Genomic DNA, 23655 nt, shown 5'->3' on the forward strand with positions numbered 1-23655 from the left:
CCTTTTAACACAATACTTTGAAGATGTCACCACAATTTGGATCTGGCTGTATTTTAAGTTCATTTACAAGTAGACTAGTTCTCAACTAAAAATAACCATGTGCGTTATACATTTCGACAGCTGCCTGGATTTTCCTCCGAAGGAAACAAGATTCTATATTTCACTCACATTCAGCAGAGATTCATTTTAACCCATTCGATGAAGACATAAATCACCACTACCACCCACTGGTGGCTGTGACTTTTCAGAGCACTTTAATTTCTCCTCAGAGTAGCCTCAGGAGTGGGGTAGTGAGTTATTATTATTTCCATTGCTGAGTAAACTGAATGCCAGAAACAGTGGTCTGTCAAGTTATACATGGAATTAATCGAAGGACCAGGTCTCCTGATTCCTAGCTTATTTATTTATTTATTTTTAACTAGAAAAGTTGACTTTAAGAAGGCCTCAGATTTTGTCTTCAGTTATTTACTTATACTTAAATGGTATTTGGAATAAACTATTCAAGAAATTTGGGCATATAGCCTACCTCAGTGCAGGCAAAAATGCCTCAAGTTCTTCCATTCTCTTCATTAACCTGATTAAGGTTGATCTATGCTATTAGCAAACGATATACAGAATTTGGTTTCAAAACAGAAAAACAGTTACGGCCGGGTACATTGGCCCATGCCTGTAATCCCAGCACTTTGGGAGGCCAAGGTAGAAGGATCGCTTGAGTCCAGGAGTTCCAGACCAGCCTGGGCAACACAGTAAATCCTCGTCTCTATAAAAACACAAAAATTAGCCAGCAGGGGTGGCATGCACCTGTACTCCCAGCTACTTGGGAGGCTGAGGCAGAAGGATTGCTTGAGCCCGGATGGCAGAGATTACAGTGAGCTGAGATTGTGCCATTGCACTCCAGCCTGGGAGACAGAGAGTGACGGTCTCAAAAAAACAAAAAAAGAAAAAAAAGAAAAAAAAAACAGTTACAATTTAGTATTTCAAAAATCTTTACTTGTTGTTAGTTCTCATTATGTAAACAAGTTAAACACGTTAAAGAATGTATCAGTACTATCAACACTATCTGAATATTTTAGCAATTTTCTACCTAGTGTGGTTGCAGTAACCAGAGACATGCCCTTTAGATTCTGAAATGAGAACTAGAAAGAGGATTAAAGGAAATAAAGAGGCAAAGCAAATTTATATGCCAAAATAATCCCATCCGGACCTTGAACCTGTGTAAACGGGCTGCTTAAAACACCCTGACCAAATATTTAGAAAACATTTTTACTTTTTAAAGGCTTATAGCTATTCTTATGCAGTTAGCGGCAGTTCCTGGAAGTGCTATTTATTACACAAATTCCATTTTACAACTAAAACACATTTTACCTTCAATATTGCCATTGTCAAAAGCCAGAAATAAATAAAAATCAGATGTTACAGTTCGCTTTACCTCTTTTCCTTTGCATTTCCAGAATTCATACTGAGAGCTTTCCAGACTGTAGTTTTAGGCATTTCATCAGATATATTAATCTCAGAGGGGTCACATCTGAAATCAGCGATTAGGACAGTGAATGTCAGACATACAAATAAAATACGTATCACAGTCTATAATGATCACTGCCCCACCAGAAGGGAAAAGATGAGGTTTGAGACCACCTAGCTAACAGCTCTCAGGAACTCTGGGAACAAGATAAAGTCTGATCTTTCTTCTGCAGCCACTGAGGTCAGAATGGGAAGAGGCAAAGTGGCCCATGAGATGGTGCTGAAAGCTGGGCTGGTGTGTCACATGGCAGCCAGTCCTGCCCCCACAACTGTGCACCTCTCCGAAGGGCCTCACTGGAGATGCTGCTGACAACGCTATGATATCAACAGTGCAGCATCAGGAACTACCACTTACTGAGCACTAGCTGTATGCCAGGCACTTTTCATTCATGTCCTCATTTACACAACCAAATCTCTTCTGTTCATAGTTCACAAAGGACTTTCCTAATATCTTAACTATCATAGCAACAGAGATTATTAACATCCTCATTTTGAAGATGCAGAAAGGAAACCTCTCAGAGCTAAGTGACTATCCAAGGTCAAACAACAGCAAGTAGAGAATCAAGACCTTGAGCCCAGCCCTTGATTTCCTAGAAACAGAATGGTTTGAGGTTTTCTGCAAGCCAGATTATCTCCTTTTAAAATGCCAAGAGAGGAGGCAGCATCCTGTTAAAGGGGAAACATTGTTCCCACTTTGCCACCAGATAAATCAAGCTCACAGCTCCTTCCACAACAACGTGTAGAAAGTTTATTAAGAACCAAGACTATTATTAAGAAAAAGTGTCCTAATTTCCCCCACCGTATAAACCACAACCAACTCAATGATTCAGCAATAAATTCTTCAGAATCTCAATGACCCAGATATCCTGCTCTCTTCCTTCTCTGCTCCCTCTTGACCTCTAGGTTTTTCAGCCTATGGTACCTAGAGGTACACAGTGCTATGTGTACCTCTTCCAATTCAGAAACAAGACGCCAGGAGTAAAACCATGAACGGACCAATTTAGTTTCCTGTCATTTGTGGTGAGCAATAGGTTTGACAGAGAAAGGAGCTAAAATCATTGGCAGAAGTAAGTAATTTTCATGATCCTTTCAATTCCCCCTTGCTCCCAGAACTACAGATGCCACAAGCCAGGCTAACATTGACTATTTCTGCCTATCCGCAAAAGCTTGCCCAAGCATTGGAATTTCATGCCTACTAGGCTGAGAACTCTCTGGAAATAAAGACCACGTCCTTTTCATCTTTGGAAGATGGCAAGGAAAGGCAGAAGGAGCACTGGTTTGAGGAATAGAAGACAGACCAGGGTTTGAATCCTAATCTTTCTATTCAGCAACATTGTAACATTGAATAAATTGCCTAAAACCCTCTAAGACTTAGTTTCTTCACTTGTACAAATGTGGATAGTGATATTCATGAGTACAGGTTAACTGACAACACGTTAAGTAAACCCTCTAGCACAATCCCAGCACAAAGGAGGCACTCAGTACATTGACTTTCTTACCTCTTTTCTCCTTGTGATTCCCATAACCTGATATAGTGCCTGGTACATAGCAGGTATTCAATAAACAATGAGATGGAAAAGGTATTTTCACAGGATGGAACTGGGAAGCTGAATGTTTAGCTCTTTATGCTAGCAGATGCATGTGTGACACCACCACCACCACAAAGCCAGAACACTTAGAGAATAACCCAAAAAGTAAAGTCCTTGGTGTTTGGAAGTTTTACCTGCAACTGACGCTCTTTCCAGGACTACTTAGTAACTTCCTGCTCTCTAAGGGGAACTTGTCTCCCCCAATTTCTAACATTTTCTCGGCCTCCTGGAAGAAAAATAAACATTATCATATCTTGGACCAAGTAAGACCATAAGTTCTCCAGACCATTCTTCTATCACAATTTCTACCTAATTTCATTGCACATTTATTATAAACAATATGATTAGGTTCTTTCATAGATTTGAATTACCACAAAATGAGAGACAACCAGATATTTATACATGTGGAACAGCATTCAAAAAAGAAAAAAAGAAAACGTCAATCTGAGTAAACCTCTAGATCTTATGACCAATTTACTACAAATATAGCAGACAGAAGAACATTTTAAATGACACCAAGGGATACATTTAGCAAAATATAAATGGTGAGAAGCCCTAGAGGTCAAAGACCTTGTTTCTTCCATTTTAAAAAAATGAAAAGGGAACCCCCAAAAAGATTTAAGAAAGATATCAACCAATTGCAATATATGGTTCTTCTTTGGATTCTAATTCAAATAAACAAATTATTAACAATAAGAAGTCTTTTCTTTCTACCTTTGTAGGTTTAAAATAATCCAAAATGTAGGCTGGGCGCGGTGGCTCATGCCTGTAATCCCAGCACTTTGGGAGGTCGAGGTGGGCAGATCATGAGGTCAGGGGATCGAGACCATCCTGACTAACATGGTAAAACCCTGTCTCTACTAAAAATATAAAAAATTAGCCGGGTGTGGTGGCAGGCACCTGTAGTCCCAGCTACTTGGGAGGCTGAGGCAGGAGAATGGCGAGAACCCGGGAGGTGGATGTTGCAGTGAGCTGAGATCACACCACTGCACTCCAGCCTGGGTGAGAGAGCAAGACTCTGTCTCAAAAAAAATAAAAATAAAAATAATAAAATAATAATAATAATCCATAAGGTAAAAGATCTCTACTAAGAGAACTACAAAACACTGCTGAAAGAGGTCAGGCTGGCTGGGTGCGGTGGCTCACATCTGGAATCCCAGCACTTTGGGAGGCTGAGGCGGGTGGATCACGAGGTCAGGAGCTCAAGACCAGCCTGGCCAATATAGTGAAACCCTGTCTCTACTAAAAATACAAAAATTAGTAGGGTGTGGTGGTGTGCGCCTGTAGTCCCAGCTACTTGGGAGGTTGAGGCAGGAGAATCGCTTGAACCTGGGAGGCGGAGGTTGCAGTGAGCCGAGATCACACTGCACTCCAGCCTGGGTGACAAGGCGAGACTCCATCTCAAAAAAAAAAAAAAAAGAAGTCAGGCACAGTGGCTCATGCCTTAATCCAAACACTTTGGGAGGCCAAGGCAGGCAGATCACTTGAGGTCAGGAGTTCGAGACCACTGTGGTCAACATGGCAAAACCACGTCTCTACTAAAAACACAAAAATTAGCCCAGGCGTGATGGCAGGCACCTGTAATCCCAGTTACTCAGGAGGCTGAGGGAGGAGAATCGCTTGAACCTGGGAGCAGGAGGTTGTAGTGAGCTGAAGTCATGCCATTGCCCTCCAGCCTTGGCAACAGAGCAAGACTCTGTCTCAAAACAAACAAACAAACAAAAAACACACTGCCGAAAGCAAACAGAGATGATTTCTTTTTCAGAGAATCATCTCTGATTTCTTTCAGCAATGTTTTGTAGTTCTTGTAGAGCTCTTTCATGTTTTTGATTAGGTGTATTCCTAGGTATTTCATTTTCTTTGTGGCTATTGTAGTTAGGATTGTGTTCTTGGTTAAAAGAAGACATACAAGTGGCCAACAAACATATTAAAAAATGGTCAACATCATGCATGATTAGAGACGCAAATCAGAACCACAAAGAGACTCCATCTCACATCAGTCAGAATGACTATTATTAAAAAGTCAAAAAATAACAGATGTTGGCATGGTCGTGGAGAAAAACGGAACATTTCTACACTGTTGGTGGGAATGCAAATTAGTTCAGCCCCTGTTGAAAGCAGTTTGGAGATTTCTCAAAGAACTGAAAATAGAACTAGCATTAGACCCAACAATCCCATTACTTGGTATATACCCAAAGGAAAAGAAATTGTTCTGTCAAAAAGACATCTGCACTCATATATTTATTGCAGCACTATCAAAAACAGCAAAGAAATGGAATCAATCCAGGTGCCCATCAATGGGGGATTGATAAAGAAACTGTAGTACATATATACCATGGAATACTATGCAGCCATAATGAGAAAAAAACCATGTCCTTTGCAGCAACATGGATGCAGCTGGAGGCCATTACCCTAAGTGAACTGATGCAGGAACAAAAAACCAAATAATGCATGTTCTCATTTATAAGTGGAAGCTACACATTGGATACACATGGACACAAAGATGGGAACAAAAAACACTGGGGATTCCAGAAGGGGGAATGCAGGGGAAGGGTTGGAAAACTACCTATCCGGTACTATATTCACTGCTTGGGCGACAGGATCATTAGAGGCCCAAAGCTCAGCATAACTCAACACACCCATGTAACAAACCTGCACATGCCCTGAATCTAAAATAACTTTTTTATTTTATTTATCTATTTATTTTTTGAGACGGGGTCTCGCTGTGTCGCCCAGGCTGGAGCGCAGTGGTGCGATCTTGGCTCACTGCAAGCTCCACCTCCCAGGTTCACGCCGTTCTCCTGCCTCAGCCTCCTGAGTAGCCGGGACTACCTGCGCCCGCCGCCATGCCCGGCTAATTTTTTTATTTTTAGTTGAGATGGGGTTTCACCGTGTTAGGATGAAAGGATGGTCTCGATCTCCTGACCTTGTGATCCGCCCACCTCGGCTTCCCAAAGTGCTGGGATTACAGGCGTGAGCCACTGCACCTGGCCTAAAATAACTTTTTTTAGAAATCCATAATAAAATGTTTTCTTAGAAAATAATCCCATTAATTTAACGAAAATAATTACAGAGAAAAAAACTATCTGTACAAAGATGTTTAAAGTAATATAAAACAACTAAAAATTTTTTTTTTTTTTACCTTTTTTTTTTTTCTTTTTTTACCTCCAATTTTTTTTTTTTTTTTTTTTTTTTTTTGAGATGGAGTCTTGCTCTGTCGCCCAGGCTGGAGTGCAGTGGCCGGATCTCAGCTCACTGCAAGCTCCGCCTCCCGGGTTTACGCCATTCTCCTGCCTCAGCCTCCGGAGTAGCTGGGACTACAGGAGCCCATCACTTCGCCCGGCTAGTTTTTTGTATTTTTAGTAGAGACGGGGTTTCACCGTGTTAGCCAGGATGGTCTTGATCTCCTGACCTCGTGATCTGCCTGTCTCGGCCTCCCAAAGTGCTGGGATTACAGGCTTGAGCCACCGCGCCCGGCCAACAACGAAAAATTTTAACAAAGGAAAAATATTTAAATTAAATATGAGATAATACTATAGAACATTATACATCCATTTTTAACATATGATCATGATACAGACAAATAGAAACATGAAAGTTTCTTATGAAATCAGGTTAAGGGAAAAAAACAATATATATGTGCTATATATATATATATGAACTCACAATTATATAATTATCATAGTTATATGAAAACTATGTTAAAAAATGGAAAACAACATAAAGAAATGAACATGAATGTTGGCTATCAGGTGGAGAAATTTTGGAGTCAAGTCTTCATCTTTTTCTTTTATTTCATTTAGCTTTTAAAACAATTTTATAAAGTAACACGTTAACAAATATGTGCTTATTTCAGGAATTTTGGAAAATAAGGAATATAATGTCTACCAGCCACCTCGAACTTAACATCCAAAGGAGATCTCTTGATTTTCCTCCTAAACCTGCTGTTCTCCTTGGTCTTCCCCATCTTAATAAATAGTAAAACCATTCATTCAATGTTTTGGTCCAAAAATCTAAGAGTCATACTTGATTCCTCTTTCACCCATGCCCACCATCATTAGCAAAACCCATCAGCTCTATCTTCAAAATAAGTACCCAATTCAGCCACTTTCATCACCACTACCTTAGCATAAGCCACCCTCCCCTTTTGCCTGAGCTGCTGCCAGCCTCCTAGCTGGTCTCCCTGCTACCACTCTATCCCTTCCAGTCTTACCGGATTTCTTGGTGTTCCTCAAGCACACCAAGCTCATCCCTCCTTCAAGACCTTTGCACTTTCTGTACCCCTGGCCTGGAATGTTCTTAATCCCAGATATTCTCATAATTTGCTTCTTACTTTATTCAGGTCTCTACTCAGATGTATATAATTATATATATATAAATTATAGCACTTTGGGAGGCCGAGACGGGTGGGTCACGAGGTCAGGAGATCAAGACCATCCTGGTCTACACGGTGAAACCCCGTCTCTACTGAAAAATACAAAAAACTAGCCAGGCGAGATAGCGGGCGCCTGTAGTCCCAGCTACTCGGGAGGCTGAGGCAGGAGAATGGCGTAAACTCAGGAGGCGGAGCTTGCAGTGAGCCGAGATCGCGCCACTGCACTCCAGCCTGGGCGACAGAGCTAGACTCCGTCTCAAAAAAAAAAAAATTATAGCACTATAACCAAGAAAATAAATATAGACTTGTTTGCTTGTTGACAGTGTCACCTCCGTGAGAATGTAAGCTCCATGGGGTCAGTCAGGGACTCTCTCTGTCCTGTATACTACTGTGTCTGGAACAGTGACAACAGAGTAAAGATTCAATAAATATGGAGGAAGGAAGGATTAATGTATAATCCTTACCACCTAGAGAGACATAGAGAACCACAATAAACATTTTGGTGTATTTTCTTCCCATCTTTTTCATGTGTGTGTGTGTACAGTATGCGTATATGTATATGTTTTAGTAAAAGTGAGGTTCTTTGACAGTCTTACTGTATGCTCCATTTTATATTCTCTATGTTTTTCACATAAAATGTCAGAAACATGTCCATATATCTTTTTTTTTTTGAGACAAAGTCTTGCTTTTTCATCTAGGCTGGAGTGCAGTGGCATGATCTCAGCTCACTACAGCCTCTGCCTCACGGGTTCAAGCTATTCTCCTGTCTCAGTCTCCTAAGTAGCTGGGATTATAGGCATGCACCAACATGCTTGGCTAATTTTTTTGTATTTTTAGTAGACACAGTGTTTCACCATGTTGGCCAGGTGTCGAACTCCTGACCTCAGGTGATCTGCCCACCTCGACCTCCCAAAGTCCTGGGATTACAGGCGTGAGCCACCACATCCAGCCTTTTTTTTTTTTCCTTTTGAGACAAGATCTCTCTCTGTCGCCCAGGCTGGAGTGCGGTGGTGTTATCTCAGCTCACTGCAACATCTGCCTCCCAGATTCAAGCGATCCTCCCGCCTTAGCTGGGACTACAGCACATATCATTAAGTATCATTACAAAATACTTACCATCATTAAGTATTTTTTAAAACTTTATTTTAAGGCCAAGCACAGTGGCTCATACCTGTAATCCCAACACTGGGAGGCTGAGGCGGGTGGATCATGAGGTCAAGAGATCGAGACCATCCTGGCCAACATGGTGAAACACCGTCTCTACTAAAAATACAAAAATTAGCTGGGCATGGTGGTGCACCTGTAGTCCCACTACTTGGGAGACTGAGGCAGGAGAATCGTTTGAACCCAGAAGGCAGAGGTTGCAGTGAGCCAAGATCAGGCCACTGCACTCAGAGCGAGACTCTGTCTCAAAAAAAAAAAAAAAATTTATTTTTAAACTGTTGTACAATAGTCTATTGTAATATATTTACTCTAATTTTCTTTTTCTCTTTATGCCACCACAATTAAAATATTTTGTCTGCATTACTAATTGTATCCTTAGGATAAATTTAAAAATTAGAGTTGCGGGGCCAAAGGGCATATACACTTTTAAGACTCTATGGTTAAACTGCCCTCTAAAGAGATTTATGCAACTCATATTACCACTTTTAGAGTGTGAGAAGCCCATTTCAATTACAGTCTTGCCAACACTTGTTTTTATCTTTTAAAAATCTTTGCCAATTCGACAAGTAAAAAAAAGTATTCTCCTTGTTTAAATTTTCATTTTTTAATATTTATTTTCATTTCATAAAATCCAGATGCTGCACAACCATTTCTTTGATTATTAGTGAGAATGAAATTTTTGTCATAGGGCAACTGGCCATTTGTACTTCTTTTTTGTAAATTATATATGTCCATTGCTTATTTCAATTTCATATTATTCTTATTAATATATAAGAATTTGAATAGTAAAGATATTAACACGTCTCAACTTATCTGTTATTTTTAAATTTTGTTTAGAGTTTTGGATGCCCGAAAGCATAACATTTTATGTAGTGAATTCTATCAATATTATCTTTAATGTTTTCTTCCATTGACTTTATATTTTATAATTGTTGAAGCTTATTTAGAAATACAAAACTTTTCTTTTGTTTTTTTTCTCGAGATAGGATCTCACTCATCCTAGGCTGGAATGCAGTGGCATGATCACAGCTTGCTGCAGTCTCCACCTCCTCGGCTCAAGGTATCCTCCCACCTCAGCCTCCCAAGTAGCTGACTACAGGTATGTGCCACCACATCCAGCTAATTCTTTTTATTTTTTCTTTTAGAGACAGGGTCTCATTATGTTGCCTAGACTGGTCTCAAACTCCTGGTCTCAAGTGATCCTCCAGCCTCGACTCCCAAAGCCCTGGAATTACAGTGATAAGCCACTGTGCCTGGCCTAAAAAAAAAAAAAAGTCTTTTAAAAGTTTTTTCAAAGGACACTATTTTAGGCACTAACTGTATTTGGAAACACTTCCCAGCTCACTCATTTCTTGGTCTGGTATTTTCATTTTGCTACACATTCTTTCTTTGCATATATAGGCCATTTATTGAGGGTCCATTGTGTAGATGACAAGATGCCAAGTGCTGAGGGAAATGAAAAAAGATAGAAAGTCCTATGCAAGTTATCTTTGCATAGTGCCAACCGCAGCACCATTTGCAATTAGATACATTACAAACATTCTAGGAAATGATGGGTCTTATATATTTGTCAAATTAGTCCTTTTGAAAGAATGTGAGCCATTGAATCTGTTAATAAGGGCATATTGTATGTTCACATTCTAGGTGTGAGCCTGGTGAGTAGATTGTAGACAAAGGAAAAAATAACTGGTTGTCAAACCCAAAAATGAAGAACAGACAGGAGCAAGAATCCCTAATCCATTCTCAGCTGAGAGCATCTTTGGAGGTAATCTTCCTAGCTCCTAAATATAATCCTTGGGATTCCAGACATGCCAACTTTTCATGTGGCCCTTCCTATGTTCTGTAATTTGAGGCCCCCAGGTATACAGTTGGTGCAAGGACTATGACCTCTTCCTCCTTGGCCTTCTTTTTGGCATCATCCAACTTCTTCTTTTTGCTTTCAGGCATGAGATCATCTAACCAGCTCAGCTCTCGCTTAGAGAAACAGAGATCCATGACTTTCCTGACAAAGACCAAGGCCAAAACCTGAAGAAAAATGAAAAAAGAAAGTGAATGAAAGGTACTAATTTCCTTCCTGGACTTAAAAGCAAAGCCTTATTTTCACAGCAGACTAGGACATTTCAAGCAAAATCAAACTCATAAGAATCATAACTCTCACCATTTATTGAATGCTTTTTTTGTGCCAGGTAACATATGTTACATACAATATTTTAACTATCATAATAGCTCTACAACTTAGAGAGCAGCTAACTGGATTCTGTCATTGAAAAGATGAGCTCCTCATCTGCAGACCTGCAGACGGCTAGAGGTCAGCAGGAAGGCTACAGGACAGCAGGTGGGTAGAAAGCTTCTGCTGGAGCTGGGCCATGGTGAGACCAGCCACAGCCAGCCCAAGCATTCCTCACAATGGGATGATGGGTTCTTAGAAGATCATCTTTATTCCTTCTGATCCTTTGCCTATTCATTCCCCTACCCAAATCCTTGCTTTGGGCCTGCATCATGTGTCTCCAGTGGTTTTTGTCTCTGCCCTCTGGCCTGGCCTGACACTAACTTTATAAATGAGGAAACTGAGGCCCGGAGAGAAAGTGACTTGCCTAAAATCTGACAGCTGATTTCCCCAATAAAGGTAGGTCCAGGGCATCCCAATTGCTGCTCTACTTTCTTTCCATGAGGGCCATTTTAGCCAAAGGAAAACAAAGAATTAATCCTGTCTGGGTGGACTGGTGTTCATCAGCTATATTTGGTGACCGCACAAGGAATGAGGCAAATCAGGCTTATTAAATTCAAGTACATTTCTCTCTAATTTTAGTGACTACTTTCCTGATACATCTGGAATTGATAGGATCCCTTCTAGGAGTTCCCAGTAATTTACTATTTCTTTAACCCATGAATATAACACACAAATGCAAAGCCTTATACGTATTCTGACAAAATTGAGAAACCCACCAAGAGGTTGTGGATCTAGAAGATTAGAAAAGAAATTAAAGATAGAATTTCCATATGATCTACCAATTCCACTCCTGGTATATTCCCCAAAGAATTGAAAACAGAGACACTAACAGATATTTGTACAGCCATATTGACAGCAGTATTATTGACAGGTGAATGGATAAACAAAATGTAGTGTTTACATACAGTGGGATACTATTCAATCTTGAAAAGGAAGGAAATTCTGACACATGCTACAACATGGATTAACCTTGAAGACATTAGGCTAAATGAAATTAGCCAGTCACAAGCTGGGCGCAGTGGCTCATGTCTATAATCCCAGCACTTTGGGAGGCTGAGACAGGTGGATCACCTGAGGTCAGGAGTTTGAGACCAGCCTGGCCAACATAGTGAAACCCCATCTCTACTAAAAATACAAAAAATTAGCTGGGCGTGGTGGCGGGCACCTGTAATCCCAGCTATTAGGGAGGCTGAGGGAGGAGAATCGCTTGAACCTGGGAGGTGGAGGTTGCAGTGAGCCAAAATCACGCCATTGCACTCCAGCCTGGGCAACAAGAGTGAAACTCCATCTCAAAAAAAAAAAAAAAGAAAAGAAAGAAAAGAAATTAGCCAGTCGTAAAAGGACAAATTGTGATTCACTTATATGATGTACCTAGAATAATCAAATACATAGAGACAGAAAGTAGAATGGTGGTTGCCAGGGGCTGAGGGTATGGGAGAATGGGGATTTAGTGTTTAATAGGTGCAGAGTTTCAGCTCTGCAGGATGTAAAAAGTTCCGGAGCTGGAGGGTGGTAATGGCTTCACAGCAATGTGAATGTACTTAATGCCACTCAACTGTACACTTAAAAATGGTAAATTTTATAGTTATAATGTTTTACCACAATTTAAAAAATAACAATGATAATAAGAATTTATTTTTTAAAACCACCTCACCATCATTGGGAAAACAATGGCAGCTGGAGATGCCTTGATGACCCAGAGCAGGACGAGACAGGTCAGCTGGATGAGGGTGAAGAGGTGCACTTTGCGCAGTGGCACATGCCGCAGGTAGATGAAATCTGGCTGGTGCTTTGCAGGCATCCCAAAGAGCTTTAGACGATCAAAGAACTGAAAGGAAGGAACTGGCATTTATATTCTGGAGGGCTCTCTGGGTCAGAAGCTTTGTTAGACCCATTCATATCTCTTACATCACCTGCTCTGAAAGGTAGGTAACACCATTTCCTCTGGACAGAAATGGAAACTGAGACTTTAAAAGACCAGGCAATTTGGCCAAGATTAGTAAGTGGCAAAGTCAAAATTTGAATCCATCTTTTCTAATTCTAGGTTCAAACTTCTTTCTCCCATCCCACTCTGTGGCTCCTAAGAGAGCTCTTTCTCAGGGGGTGTTGGAAACAAAATTACATCTTTTTGCTTATTATCAAAACCAAATCTCTTCCTTGTTTTAGGAGTTTGGAGCTATTCATTGATTATTTATAGTTAAAAGGTAAAATAAAACCTCATAACATCCTAGATATATAAAAAATGATCATCCTTACAAAAAGGAAAAAAGACAACCAGAGATTAAATAATCTGCCCAAGTTCATATTTGGACTCAGTATATAAGAATGGCCATTGGGCATTCCATTCAAATAAAGAATTATAAGCCTAAGTTACCATATTATCTGGAATACCCAAGTTATCAATGACAAGCTCCTGATTTTTCTTTTTGAAAGACTTAGAGCAATGAGTTGATGGATGGAAAAATGCAGAGTATAACAAGAAGTGACATCTCCTTACCAGGAGCAACCCGCACTATTTCCCCATCTCTCTTCTGCCAGTGAACCCCCTCAAAGTTAAACACCCCATTTTTACACTTTAGCCTGACACTGAACTAGATCTGTCCATGAGTGAAAGCCAGTTTGGTTCCTGATTAACCTTTCAGATCCAAGTTTACCAGCACCTGGCAAAGCACCTAATGTTTAATACGTGCCAAAAAAAATTGTCTGTTGAATAATTAATGAATGACTGGGGCCATGACATCAAGCCAGACCACCCTGAAAGTCTCTGTACTCTCCTGCCAACATGGCTGTTTTCCTCCCTGTATCCAAATAAGTGTCTAAAATAGCCTAAGTGGCAAGACTAGGAAATAATTTTCTGAAGAACTGGTTGTGCTTCTCTTGAGGAGCTGTCTCTCCCTGGACAGGACGTGCAGTGAGAAGAAACTTCCCTGGCTGAACCATACAATACCTGAATTCCCTGTAGTGAAGAAACTCCCATGTAGAGGAAAACTCCATAGAGTACTGGCATTGGAATAAACTGAAGACAAAAGGACAAGAAAGGCCAGAAATTAAATTTGGTGTCATAGCACACTCACATCTATATAAACTTTTAAATCTCCAAGAATGAAACAAAGCCACAAAATAGCTGCAGAAACATTGCATTAGTTTCTGCTGCCTGTGGGTGACTTAGGAGTAGAAGCAAAAGCAGAAGCTGACAATGATAAAAATCATTTGTTCCGAAATGAAATGATTACAAGTAAGTTAAGCCTCCCATCTCACCCATCTGGCTCTTCCTCCTCCATGGGGATGGGCACACATACACAAACACATACAAACACACACACACACACACACAAACACACCCCTCTCTTATAGAAATAATGCCTTTTAAATCTTCTGTAATCTCACAATCACTTCCTCAAGGATTTGATGCATTTTAACGTGAACCAAAAAAGCTTCCATTTTTACTGACCAGTGGTTTGAGGGCAAGAGTGGGACGGTATCTTATCAGAGAGGTAACAGTCTGGGGGGAACACCGACATTATTATATTGCACTTGAACATCCACATAGTATTTGAATACGACTTCCTGATCACATCATGTCTATCAACCTAGGTAATCTTCAGATTGACTCTGAGGTAGGGAAATTGGGCCTATAGAATCAAGGCAAGGAAAGTCTCAGAGCTGAAAACTAAAATGGACTCGTTTTTATTTTAGAGCTAAAGAATATTCCCAAACCTAATTCTTAGATTTAGAAAATCCCTCCAAACTAACACTGGAACAGAAAACCAAACACCTCACTCATAAGTGGGAGTTGAACAATGAGAACACATGGACACAGGGAGGGGAACATCATACACCAGGGCCTGTCAGGGGGTTCGGGGCAATTGGAGGGAGAGCATTAGGGCAAATCCCTAATGCATGTGGGGCTTAAAACCTAGATGATGGGTTGACAGGTACAGCAAACCACCATGGTACATGTATACCTATGTAACAAACCTGGACATTCTGCACGTGTATTCCAGAACTTAAAGTAAAATTTTAAAAACCAAAGAACTAGAAAATCCCCCCATTGGATTTTATGTTCCAGCTGTAGAGTGACTAGACATGCCAATTCTATGCCGTTTGTGAACTACTGAATAGTTGTCCTAAGAGAAGTTTCCTGAAGCAGCTAGAGGAAGGCCCGGTGATGGCCACTGCCATGGCTTCATGGTTCTATCTTGGAGAAGCAGCAACGTTTAGGCTCTTCCAGATGGTGCCTCAACCAGGTGGGAGCGGGAGTTGGGATGGGGACAGGGAATATGTGGTGGGAAAGGGGCGTGAGGAGAGGTGGGTGATAAGGTTGAGTGGAAAGTGGGGGGACAGGTAGATGGTTCAGAAATCCTTCCCATCCCTCTCAGTTCTCACCCTTGAAGGGCATTTGTGGTACAGGCTGGGATGGTTGAAGATTTGCCAAAAAGAAGGAAAGAGGAGGCAAGGGAGACAAGGCAGTACTCCAGAATGATTGGTGCCTGGTAATACAGCCGTAAAATTTCCTTCTTACTCCAATCTCCCAAATGCAGGCCTTCCACCCACAAAACATTTTTTTAATGTTCAAAGTATCCTCTATCCGTACCGGGAAAAAGAAAAAAAAAACCCTCTCTTTCAGCCCCACTTCTCATCCGAGCCACTGCTATTTTTCCATCCTGCTTTACAGAAAAACCTCTTGAAAGATTTGCCTCCACTCTTTACTTCCTTCCCTCCTATTCACTCTTTAGCCACCTATAATTGGATTTCTACCCTATAGTTCCACTGAATTACTTCTCTGATAAGATACCCTCAACTCCTGCCTCAAGTTACTGGTCAGTAAAAAAGTTCCATGTTAAAATACACTAAATCCCTAAGGATTTGGAAAAATTTTGAGATTATGGAAGATTTAAAAGGCTTCATTTCTGTTAAAGAGGGGTGTATGTATGTGTGTGTGTGTGTGTGTGTGTGCCTGCCCATCCCCAGACAGGGGTGGAGGAAGAGTCAGACATGGAGGCCTGTAATTTAACATACATGTAATCATTTCATTTCAAAAAACAAAATGATTTTTATCGTGGTCAGCTTCTGCTTTTGCTTCTACTTCTAAATCACCCACAGGCAGCAGAAACTAATGCAATTCACTGACTCTGCTCTTGTCAGTGAGGCCTCACTGTTGCTAAATCCAACAAATATAACCCGAGGCCTCCAATGTTGCTAAATCCAATGGCCTTAGCTTAGCCTTCATCTTCCAAGATGTGTCTACCCAATCCCTCCTTCTTGAAACATTTTCCTCACTTGGCTTCCCTGATACCACATCCCCCTAGTTTTCCTCCCACCTCTCTGGCAACTCCTTCTGAGACTCTGTTGCTATCTCTTCCTCTACCCAGCCTCTAACTCTACTCTTCTCCTATGTCCCACTTCTCTTTTACATCTTCTCTTTTCCCTGAGCTCTCTCATCTATTCCCTCGGCTTTCAATACCACCTATGTGCTGGTGACTCTCAAATTTATATTTTATTCCAGAAGCCTCCTCTAGCCTCTTCACTTAGATGACTCCCAGACATCTCACTCCAAATCTGATCACAGCCCTACCCCTCACAAAAATCATACAATCTTTTCCATCTTAATAAATGTCATCACTCTCCACCAGATGGTCAAGTCAGAAACCTAATAGGCTTCTTCGATTTTTCTATTTTCCTCACCCCATTTCACACCCACTCAACAATTGAGACCTTTGGGTCTGCCACCATGCTATACAGAAGCCATGCCTTTTTATCTGTCCCTGCTACCAGCTTCCGTATCCAAGACACCAGCATCTGTTACCTGCAACAGCTTCACTGGTCTGTCTGCTTCTATTCTTCCCTAGACATCAGCCAGAGTGATCTTTTTAAACTAGCTGGATCATGTCCCTCTCCTGTTGAAACCCTTCAAAGGTTACCTTGTGCACTGTCGACAATATGATCCGCCCCTGCCCCTCTTTCCTTCTCATTGCACTGTGCTCTTGTCTTGACTCAATGCCCATGAGCTACATGGCCCTGACATTTCGTAGAACACATATTACTCTTTCCCACCTCAGGGCCTGACGAGACTGCTTTTCTCCCCTCCTTCCATGCCATCTCCCACCATCCATGGCATGACTGGCTCCATCTCATTTTTTTTTTTTTTTTTTTTTTTTTTTTTTTTGAGATGGAGTCTCGCTCTGTCTCCCAGGCTACAGTGCAGTGGCGCAATCTTGGCTCACTGCAAGCTCTGCCTCCTGGGTTCACGCCATTCTCTGGCCTCAGCCTCCCAAGTAGCTGGGACTACAGGTGCCCGCCACTATGCCTAATTTTGTTTTTGTATTTTCAGTAGAGACAGAGTTTCACCGTGTTAGCCAGGATAGTCTCAATCTCCTGACCTCATGATCCGCCCGCCTCAGCCTCCCAAAGTGCTGGGATTACAGGTGTGAGCCACCGCGCCTGGCCTACACCTCATCTTAAATAGCATCTCCTCAGAGAAGTCTTCTCTGACCACCCTAACTAAAATAGACCCCTCTGAATTCTCTATAGTGCCAGAAAGCACTGTGTATTTCCTTTATATCACTTCTCACATTCTGTAGTTATCATGTTTGTTTTCTTAACTAATTTTCTTAACTACATATTATCTGTCTTACCCCTCTAGAATAAACTCTTTCAGGGCAGGGATTTGTACATATATCTGTTTGGCACCACTGTATTTCCAGCACCTGGCAGGATTCCTGGCACAAATCAGGCCCTTGATATTTGCCGAATAAGTGAAGGGATGATTACCTTTAAGATAGCCGTCATGAAGACTGAGCAGCCCATCAGCACAAAGATCATAAGGCCTGTCACTCTTTGTTCTCGGATGCCTAGGAATTTGGGCTGTTCTCCAGGAGCAGAGCATTCAGATTCTAGCTTGAGGCTGTTCACATGTGTGATGGACAAGACAGTTGCAGCTACAAACCAGGGCAGGCCCATGATGGAGCAGACACCCAGCATGATGGCCACCATCAGTAGGTCCAGGTGGTAGCCACAGCCTTTCTGTGGGGAAACACATCAGTAGGCTAGCTGTAGTCAGGCATAGAACAGTGAGCTAGGGGTCTCAGGCCCAAAGCAGGAAGGGGTGTATGGACAAGAAGGAAGGGGTTCAGGGATCCAAGAGGAGTCTTGTAGCCCCTCCTGGTTAGGAGGAAACAAAGAAGAAAAAGGGGAATCTTAGCCTGTCCTATATATGCCAATATTGATTCTTTTTCCAAGTGCCTCTAGCTTACTCTGAGTCTTACACATTCAAAGATCCATTCTTCTCTGGAAGAGTCATCAGACACCATGCCACATCTTGACCATTCTAGATGGTAGAAACTATAGAAGTTAGAGATAAATGTCCTTATTGGCTTCCTACCACATACCCCCAGATCCTTGACAGATTTGGATGTTGCTTGCCTGCTCTGTTACTTCCCTAGGATCCTAGGTTTCCAGTTTCAGCCTAGAAACTATAGTAACAGACACCAATGGGAGCATACCTGCCTCTAGGAAACAGTGGCCCAGGCCCCCACCTGAACCTCAGGAAGACAAGCTGTACAGCTGCTTGACCCAAAGCATATAGCTATATAGGGATCACCAGGAACTCTACCCAATCACCTTCCCCACAGGTGTGAGAGGACAGTAATGGAGTCCACGTTGCTTTCATACCATACCACCATGCTCCACTCTAGTCTCATCTCCAAAGCAATCTTTGTTAACAAAGAATGGAAATACCTTATGAACCTCTTCTATGAGATTCTACAGTTTCTGGTGTAAATGTGCTTACTTTACAATTAAAAAAAGAAAATGTAACAGATTGCCATAGCAGCCTTCTAGGTCAGAACCTCTTTTTACCTTGAGCTTATGTTCCTTCCTGTTAATAATGACGGCTGTGATCTGCTGATCCATGAATATCAAGATAGTGCAGAGAAGAGCTGGGATAATTGCAGCTATCACAGTCCACCAGGGATTGGGGCCAATGGGATTAATGATCCATCCGCGATCATCCCTTGTTGGCTAAGGGGGAAAAAATACATTATTTTGGTATTTTAAGTTATTGTCATTAGGGTAAAACATATCAAACTGGATCACAATATCCATATTTCTTGTTATTCTTGAGTGAGGGTTCTTAAAAAAAAAAAAAAAGGCATGAAATACAGCAACTCCTTAGGAAATCTATGACCTTGTTCTGAAACCATTCCCCAGAGTTAAAGACACCAACGACTAACAGAAATTCTTGGGTTTGCAGGATGGTAGATAAGAAAAGAAACAACTTGCTGAAACTCCCTTGGCACATGGGACCCAAGGTAGCATGAAGAGATAACTATGAATGCTTGAGGACTTTCCAGGCCTCCCCTTTCCTTCTACCAATAACCTACTATCCCAGAATCCACCCCCTAAACCTTTTCTAATTATTGCAGTAAAGCCAGTGCAGAGAGACAGATTTGAGCTGAATTCCTGTCTCCTTGTTAGTAAACTTGAAATAAAAAACTTTTCTTCTCTCAAAAACCTGGTATCATAGTATTGGCTTCTAGCACATTGGGCAGCAAGCCCCTTTTGCTCAGTAATAGTTCCAAATCCCCTTTGAAACAGTCAATCTTCAATTATCAATTTCTTGTGAAATATTCATTAATCTTGCACTTCCTTCCACTTACTTTCCAAACCTCTGTGTAGAGAGAAAACAACTGTATCTCAACATTAACCCAATTAAAATATAATTAACAACTATATCTGTTGTCAAAAAATTTTAATGACTTCCAAAGACAAATATAAATAACTTAGACTATTCTCCTACTACTTCTCTCCAGAGCCATATAATGTGTGTCTACAGCATAAACAAAGGCAAAGTGGAGCCATCTGCATGGCATCTCTTGGGCTTTGATAGGACTGGATTGCTCCAACAGTCTTCTCCCATCAGTAGTGAAACAGGAGTCCAGCCATCAGAGACCTGAGAAGGAGCCTAAGACAGCTAAAGTTGGGGGTTTGTTTGACCTAGGATCCTCTCCAATTCCCCTGTAATACAACTGTTTATAAATCTTATTGGGGTGTTCACAACATATCTAAACTCACCTAGATCCTGACCCTACCCCTGCAGTGTACTCTGAGGAAGACAAGTTTGCCCTTTTTTGGCAAGTGGTGCTAGAGGATAAAAGGCCAGGGATACCAACTGGCCCAGAGTTGACCCAAACTCAAGAAACAAAGCGTAGACTGTTATATTTGATTTGGTTCCTTATTAGTATGGCTCTAGGATTCAAAGACTCTTTAATAACACCACCAAGTCCAAAATTACAAATGGGTTAGCTTCTAAAAGTTTACAGAATCTATGTTTCCTTAGTAATAATGTTCTAAGTGGTAGTTAAATTCTCAGACCAACACAAAAACTTATTAAATAAACCCTTAATGACGTTATACCCTAGTAATAGTACTAGCCCTCAGATTGGGTTTTGGGAGTTAAGTGTCATGTGGTACAACAGGGAGGGACTAAAAGAAGAAATCTTCTTCTCTGCCTCCTGAAAATGGAGTCTGTCATGAGCAACATTTTCTTTGACATTCTCCCATTTCCCTTTCTCCCCTGTCCTACCTCCCAGAGGCCTTCTTCACAGATGTCCCAGAAATTCAGTGCCTTCTGACTATCTTAGGCCTATACCTTAGGGAACCTTTCCAAGGACTGCTTAATGTTCCCAAATTACCTGTTTTTACACAAAATCCATTCCTCCTGAAGCACTGACCTCAGCTAGGTATTAGAGAGAAAGCTGATTGTGCTCATTCACACAAAGGTGAGAATGTCATATTCTAGAAGGTATTATACTTACAAGAGGGATTGGTTAGTCCATAAACTTCCAACTGGTGGCATTTCAGCAAATTCAACAAAATTAAAAATTTTGAGACAATATGGAAGAAGGTATTTCAACAGGCCTACTTCATGGGTAGAGAGAAAAAAGAGAAAGGAAAGGGACAACTGAAGGGAGCATTTAGAAGTCAGGGACTGCCTTTATTCCTGTCGGCCTTCTCCTCACCAACTTCTCCCATTTTCCTACTTCATAATTCTTCTCAAGTTACTGAGTACATACAGATTTTCTCTCCTCTCTGCCCTATGGGGATCTATGGAACTGAGCTCAGCTTTTCTATCTTCTTTGTCTACTTAGTCAGTGCTCCCAAACTGAAATTGATTTGGAGTCCCCATGTATTGATCATTTGTTTGACTTTTTGTACAGGTTCTTGAAAAATATCGTATAGTAGAGAAAGTTATACAAACAAGGAAATCAGATTGAGATGATTTCGAAAGAGATGTCATGATTACTCTGGCAGGAGCCCCAGACTCCTGATGATACTCCTCTTAGTTCCATTCTCCTCCTTTAAGGAAGGGGCACCATCTTTGAAGGTTCAGGCCAAGTCCTTTACCTTTTTCATCCTTCCCAGTGCCCTTATACAGCTGATGCTCAATGAAAGTGCTGTTAGCGAGGCTTGTTCCAGAGACCCATGTTTCCACGGTGTCTTGAATATGTTTATGTAAACGTGCACATTCCATTGTTTAAATATTAATATATTAAGAACAATAAGTGGTATTAATAATAATAATAATACTTTTCATTCATTAAACAACCTTGGTTTTTCTGTTCTCTGGCTTTTCTGACTTGAATTCAACCAAGTCTGAAGTTTGCTTTTCTAAATGACAAGGTATGAGGAGCAAGGTTCAGATTTAGAGGACTGTAAAACTCATGATTAGAACATGAAAAGGCTTTTGAAATTTACTTGGCATCAGAATGTATGAAATTACATGAGTGCACCAAGCACTCTGAGATCTGTTTACCTTGAATACACTGGGAACTTGAAGCTTTGGTGATGGGACTCCAATCAAAAAATCAATAATCACCATTGTGAAGATAGTGAGGAAAACAGCAAAGTCACTCACCATGGAGCGTACCTGGCATGAGAAAGAAGTGGAAACATGTTTTGGCAGGTCAAATACAGTAGAAAAGAGGTTAGTATTGTAAAAGCCTTAAAAATCCTCAGAAGAATGTTTTCATCTTACAGTTGAATTAATGCAAGCAAATTTAAACAACAGGAATATGTTAATCGCCCAATTAATGCCCATAAAGTGTGGATATGATGAGGGAAAATGAACCCTCCTGACAAATGCTAACATAACCCAGACCAGCCTCTGAAGAGTTATGTTTGGGGCATTTAGGGCAAAGTTGGGACTGTAGTTCTGAGAACTTGGATTTTCTGGGACCAGCCAAGGTCTTCAGTGCTAGCCAAAAACCTCAGCAGCAGCATGAACTCCACTTCTCCCTCATACCCAATATCCAGTCTATTTGCAAGTCCTATTGGCTCTCCCTTCAGAACATATCCCAAGTCTGATCACTTCTTACCACCGCCACTGCTCCCACCCAGATCCAAGTCACCATCAGCTCCTGTTTGGGTAATGGTAGCAGCCTCTGACTTGCTTCTGCCTTTGCCCTCCAGTGTTTTTTAAATGCAGCCACTGGAGTAATCATTTGAAACATAAGTTGGGTCATGTCACTCCTCTATCAAAACCCTGAAATGGCTTCTGGGCCAAAAAGCCTTCTTGGCCTGAGGGCCACACAACTGGCATCATCACATCTCCCACCTCAGCTCCTATTGCTCTCCTGCTGGCCCACTCTGCTCCAGACACAAAGACCACCTTGCTGTTTCCTTAAACATGCCAGGCTCACTCCCACCTCGGGGTCTTTGTACTTGCTCATGCCTCTACCTAAAATGCCTTTCCTCCAGGTAACCTCTTGGGTAGCTCCCTCACGTCTTTTAGGTTCAACTCAAATATCACCTCCTTGAGCTCTTCTCTGATGATCCTACTTAAAATCGGCCACCTCCCTCCCCCCAGAACTTCCTGTACTTCTTTACTGCTTTATTTTCCGCCATGGCACATATCTCTATTTTGTTGGAGATTCCCATCTAATTTAGGATCCATCTTAAAAGGACTGCCTCATTTTATAGCGTGGCTTTAATAAAATACAGTGCCTGGCAAATGACCCATGCCTGCCTTAATCTAAGCTTCCAAAAGAGTGAGAGCAAAATATATCTTAGCCACACGTAATATCACTGGTACCTTAGCCTGACTTCACTTTACTTTGAAGCCCAAGGTTTCCAGTTCCTCCTCCACGGTTTTGTTAGTTCTTCTCTGAATGTAACATAAATTCTCTGAGTATCCACTGCCTCCCCATCCCCAACATGAAGCCCACTTGACTATCCTGGGGCCCAGTGGCCCTTTTCTCTTCTGAACTTCTATGGCACATACATCCCAGTTGGGCATCCAACTGTTTACTACTGTCGCATATGGCACCTGATTGTTTCATGTGTTTTTCCTTCCTATCTGATGACAGATACTATCTTCTAAATTTCTGTTGCATCCCCCTAGCACTTAACCCAGGCCTGAGCAAGTAGTCAGTATAGAATAGCCACTGTTAACTATTTGTCCTAACAGGAAACAAAGACCCAGAACTTATTTAATACGTACCTCTCATGACTGCCATGTAGGCTCACTGAAGTCTAAGAATGTATTCTAGTCATATATGGTTGTACACGAAATATTTAATTAACTGAGTCCTCCTCCCATTTATGTACCCTGTATTGAAAATGTGCCTGGCTGAAACCTCACTTACAGGAAAAACCACCATTTCCTCCTGATTTGAGTTCCCTTTCTTTTCTTTTTCTTTCTTTCTTTCTTTCTTTCTTTCTTTCTTTCTTTCTTTCTTTCTTTCTTTCTTTCTTTCTTTCTTTCTTTCTTTCTTTCT

The 23655-nt window shown here is 41.2% G+C and overlaps 1 protein-coding gene across 3 annotated transcripts in view; it reads right to left on the minus strand.

Annotated features, from left to right (window-relative positions):
* The window catches only part of SLC4A8 (solute carrier family 4, sodium bicarbonate cotransporter, member 8), a 128651-nt gene that overhangs the window by 8391 nt on the left and 96605 nt on the right, over positions 1-23655 (minus strand). For 2 of the 3 annotated variants that reach the window (XM_011930638.1, XM_011930637.1), the window contains exons 17-24: positions 21693-21806; positions 18737-18898; positions 17651-17902; positions 13827-13895; positions 12534-12707; positions 10537-10674; positions 3245-3336; positions 1430-1525 (exon numbers count right to left, since the gene is read on the minus strand). In XM_011930638.1, the coding sequence (XP_011786028.1) occupies positions 1430-1525; positions 3245-3336; positions 10537-10674; positions 12534-12707; positions 13827-13895; positions 17651-17902; positions 18737-18898; positions 21693-21806 (1097 nt within the window). Of the gene's footprint in view, positions 1-1429; positions 1526-3244; positions 3337-10037; positions 10675-12533; positions 12708-13826; positions 13896-17650; positions 17903-18736; positions 18899-21692; positions 21807-23655 lie in introns of those variants that run through there. The other variant, XM_011930639.1, reaches the window with a different exon arrangement.

This window comes from Colobus angolensis, unplaced genomic scaffold (assembly GCF_000951035.1).
Source record: "Colobus angolensis palliatus isolate OR3802 unplaced genomic scaffold, Cang.pa_1.0 Scaffold87, whole genome shotgun sequence".
Classification (NCBI taxonomy): Eukaryota; Metazoa; Chordata; class Mammalia; order Primates; family Cercopithecidae; genus Colobus; species Colobus angolensis.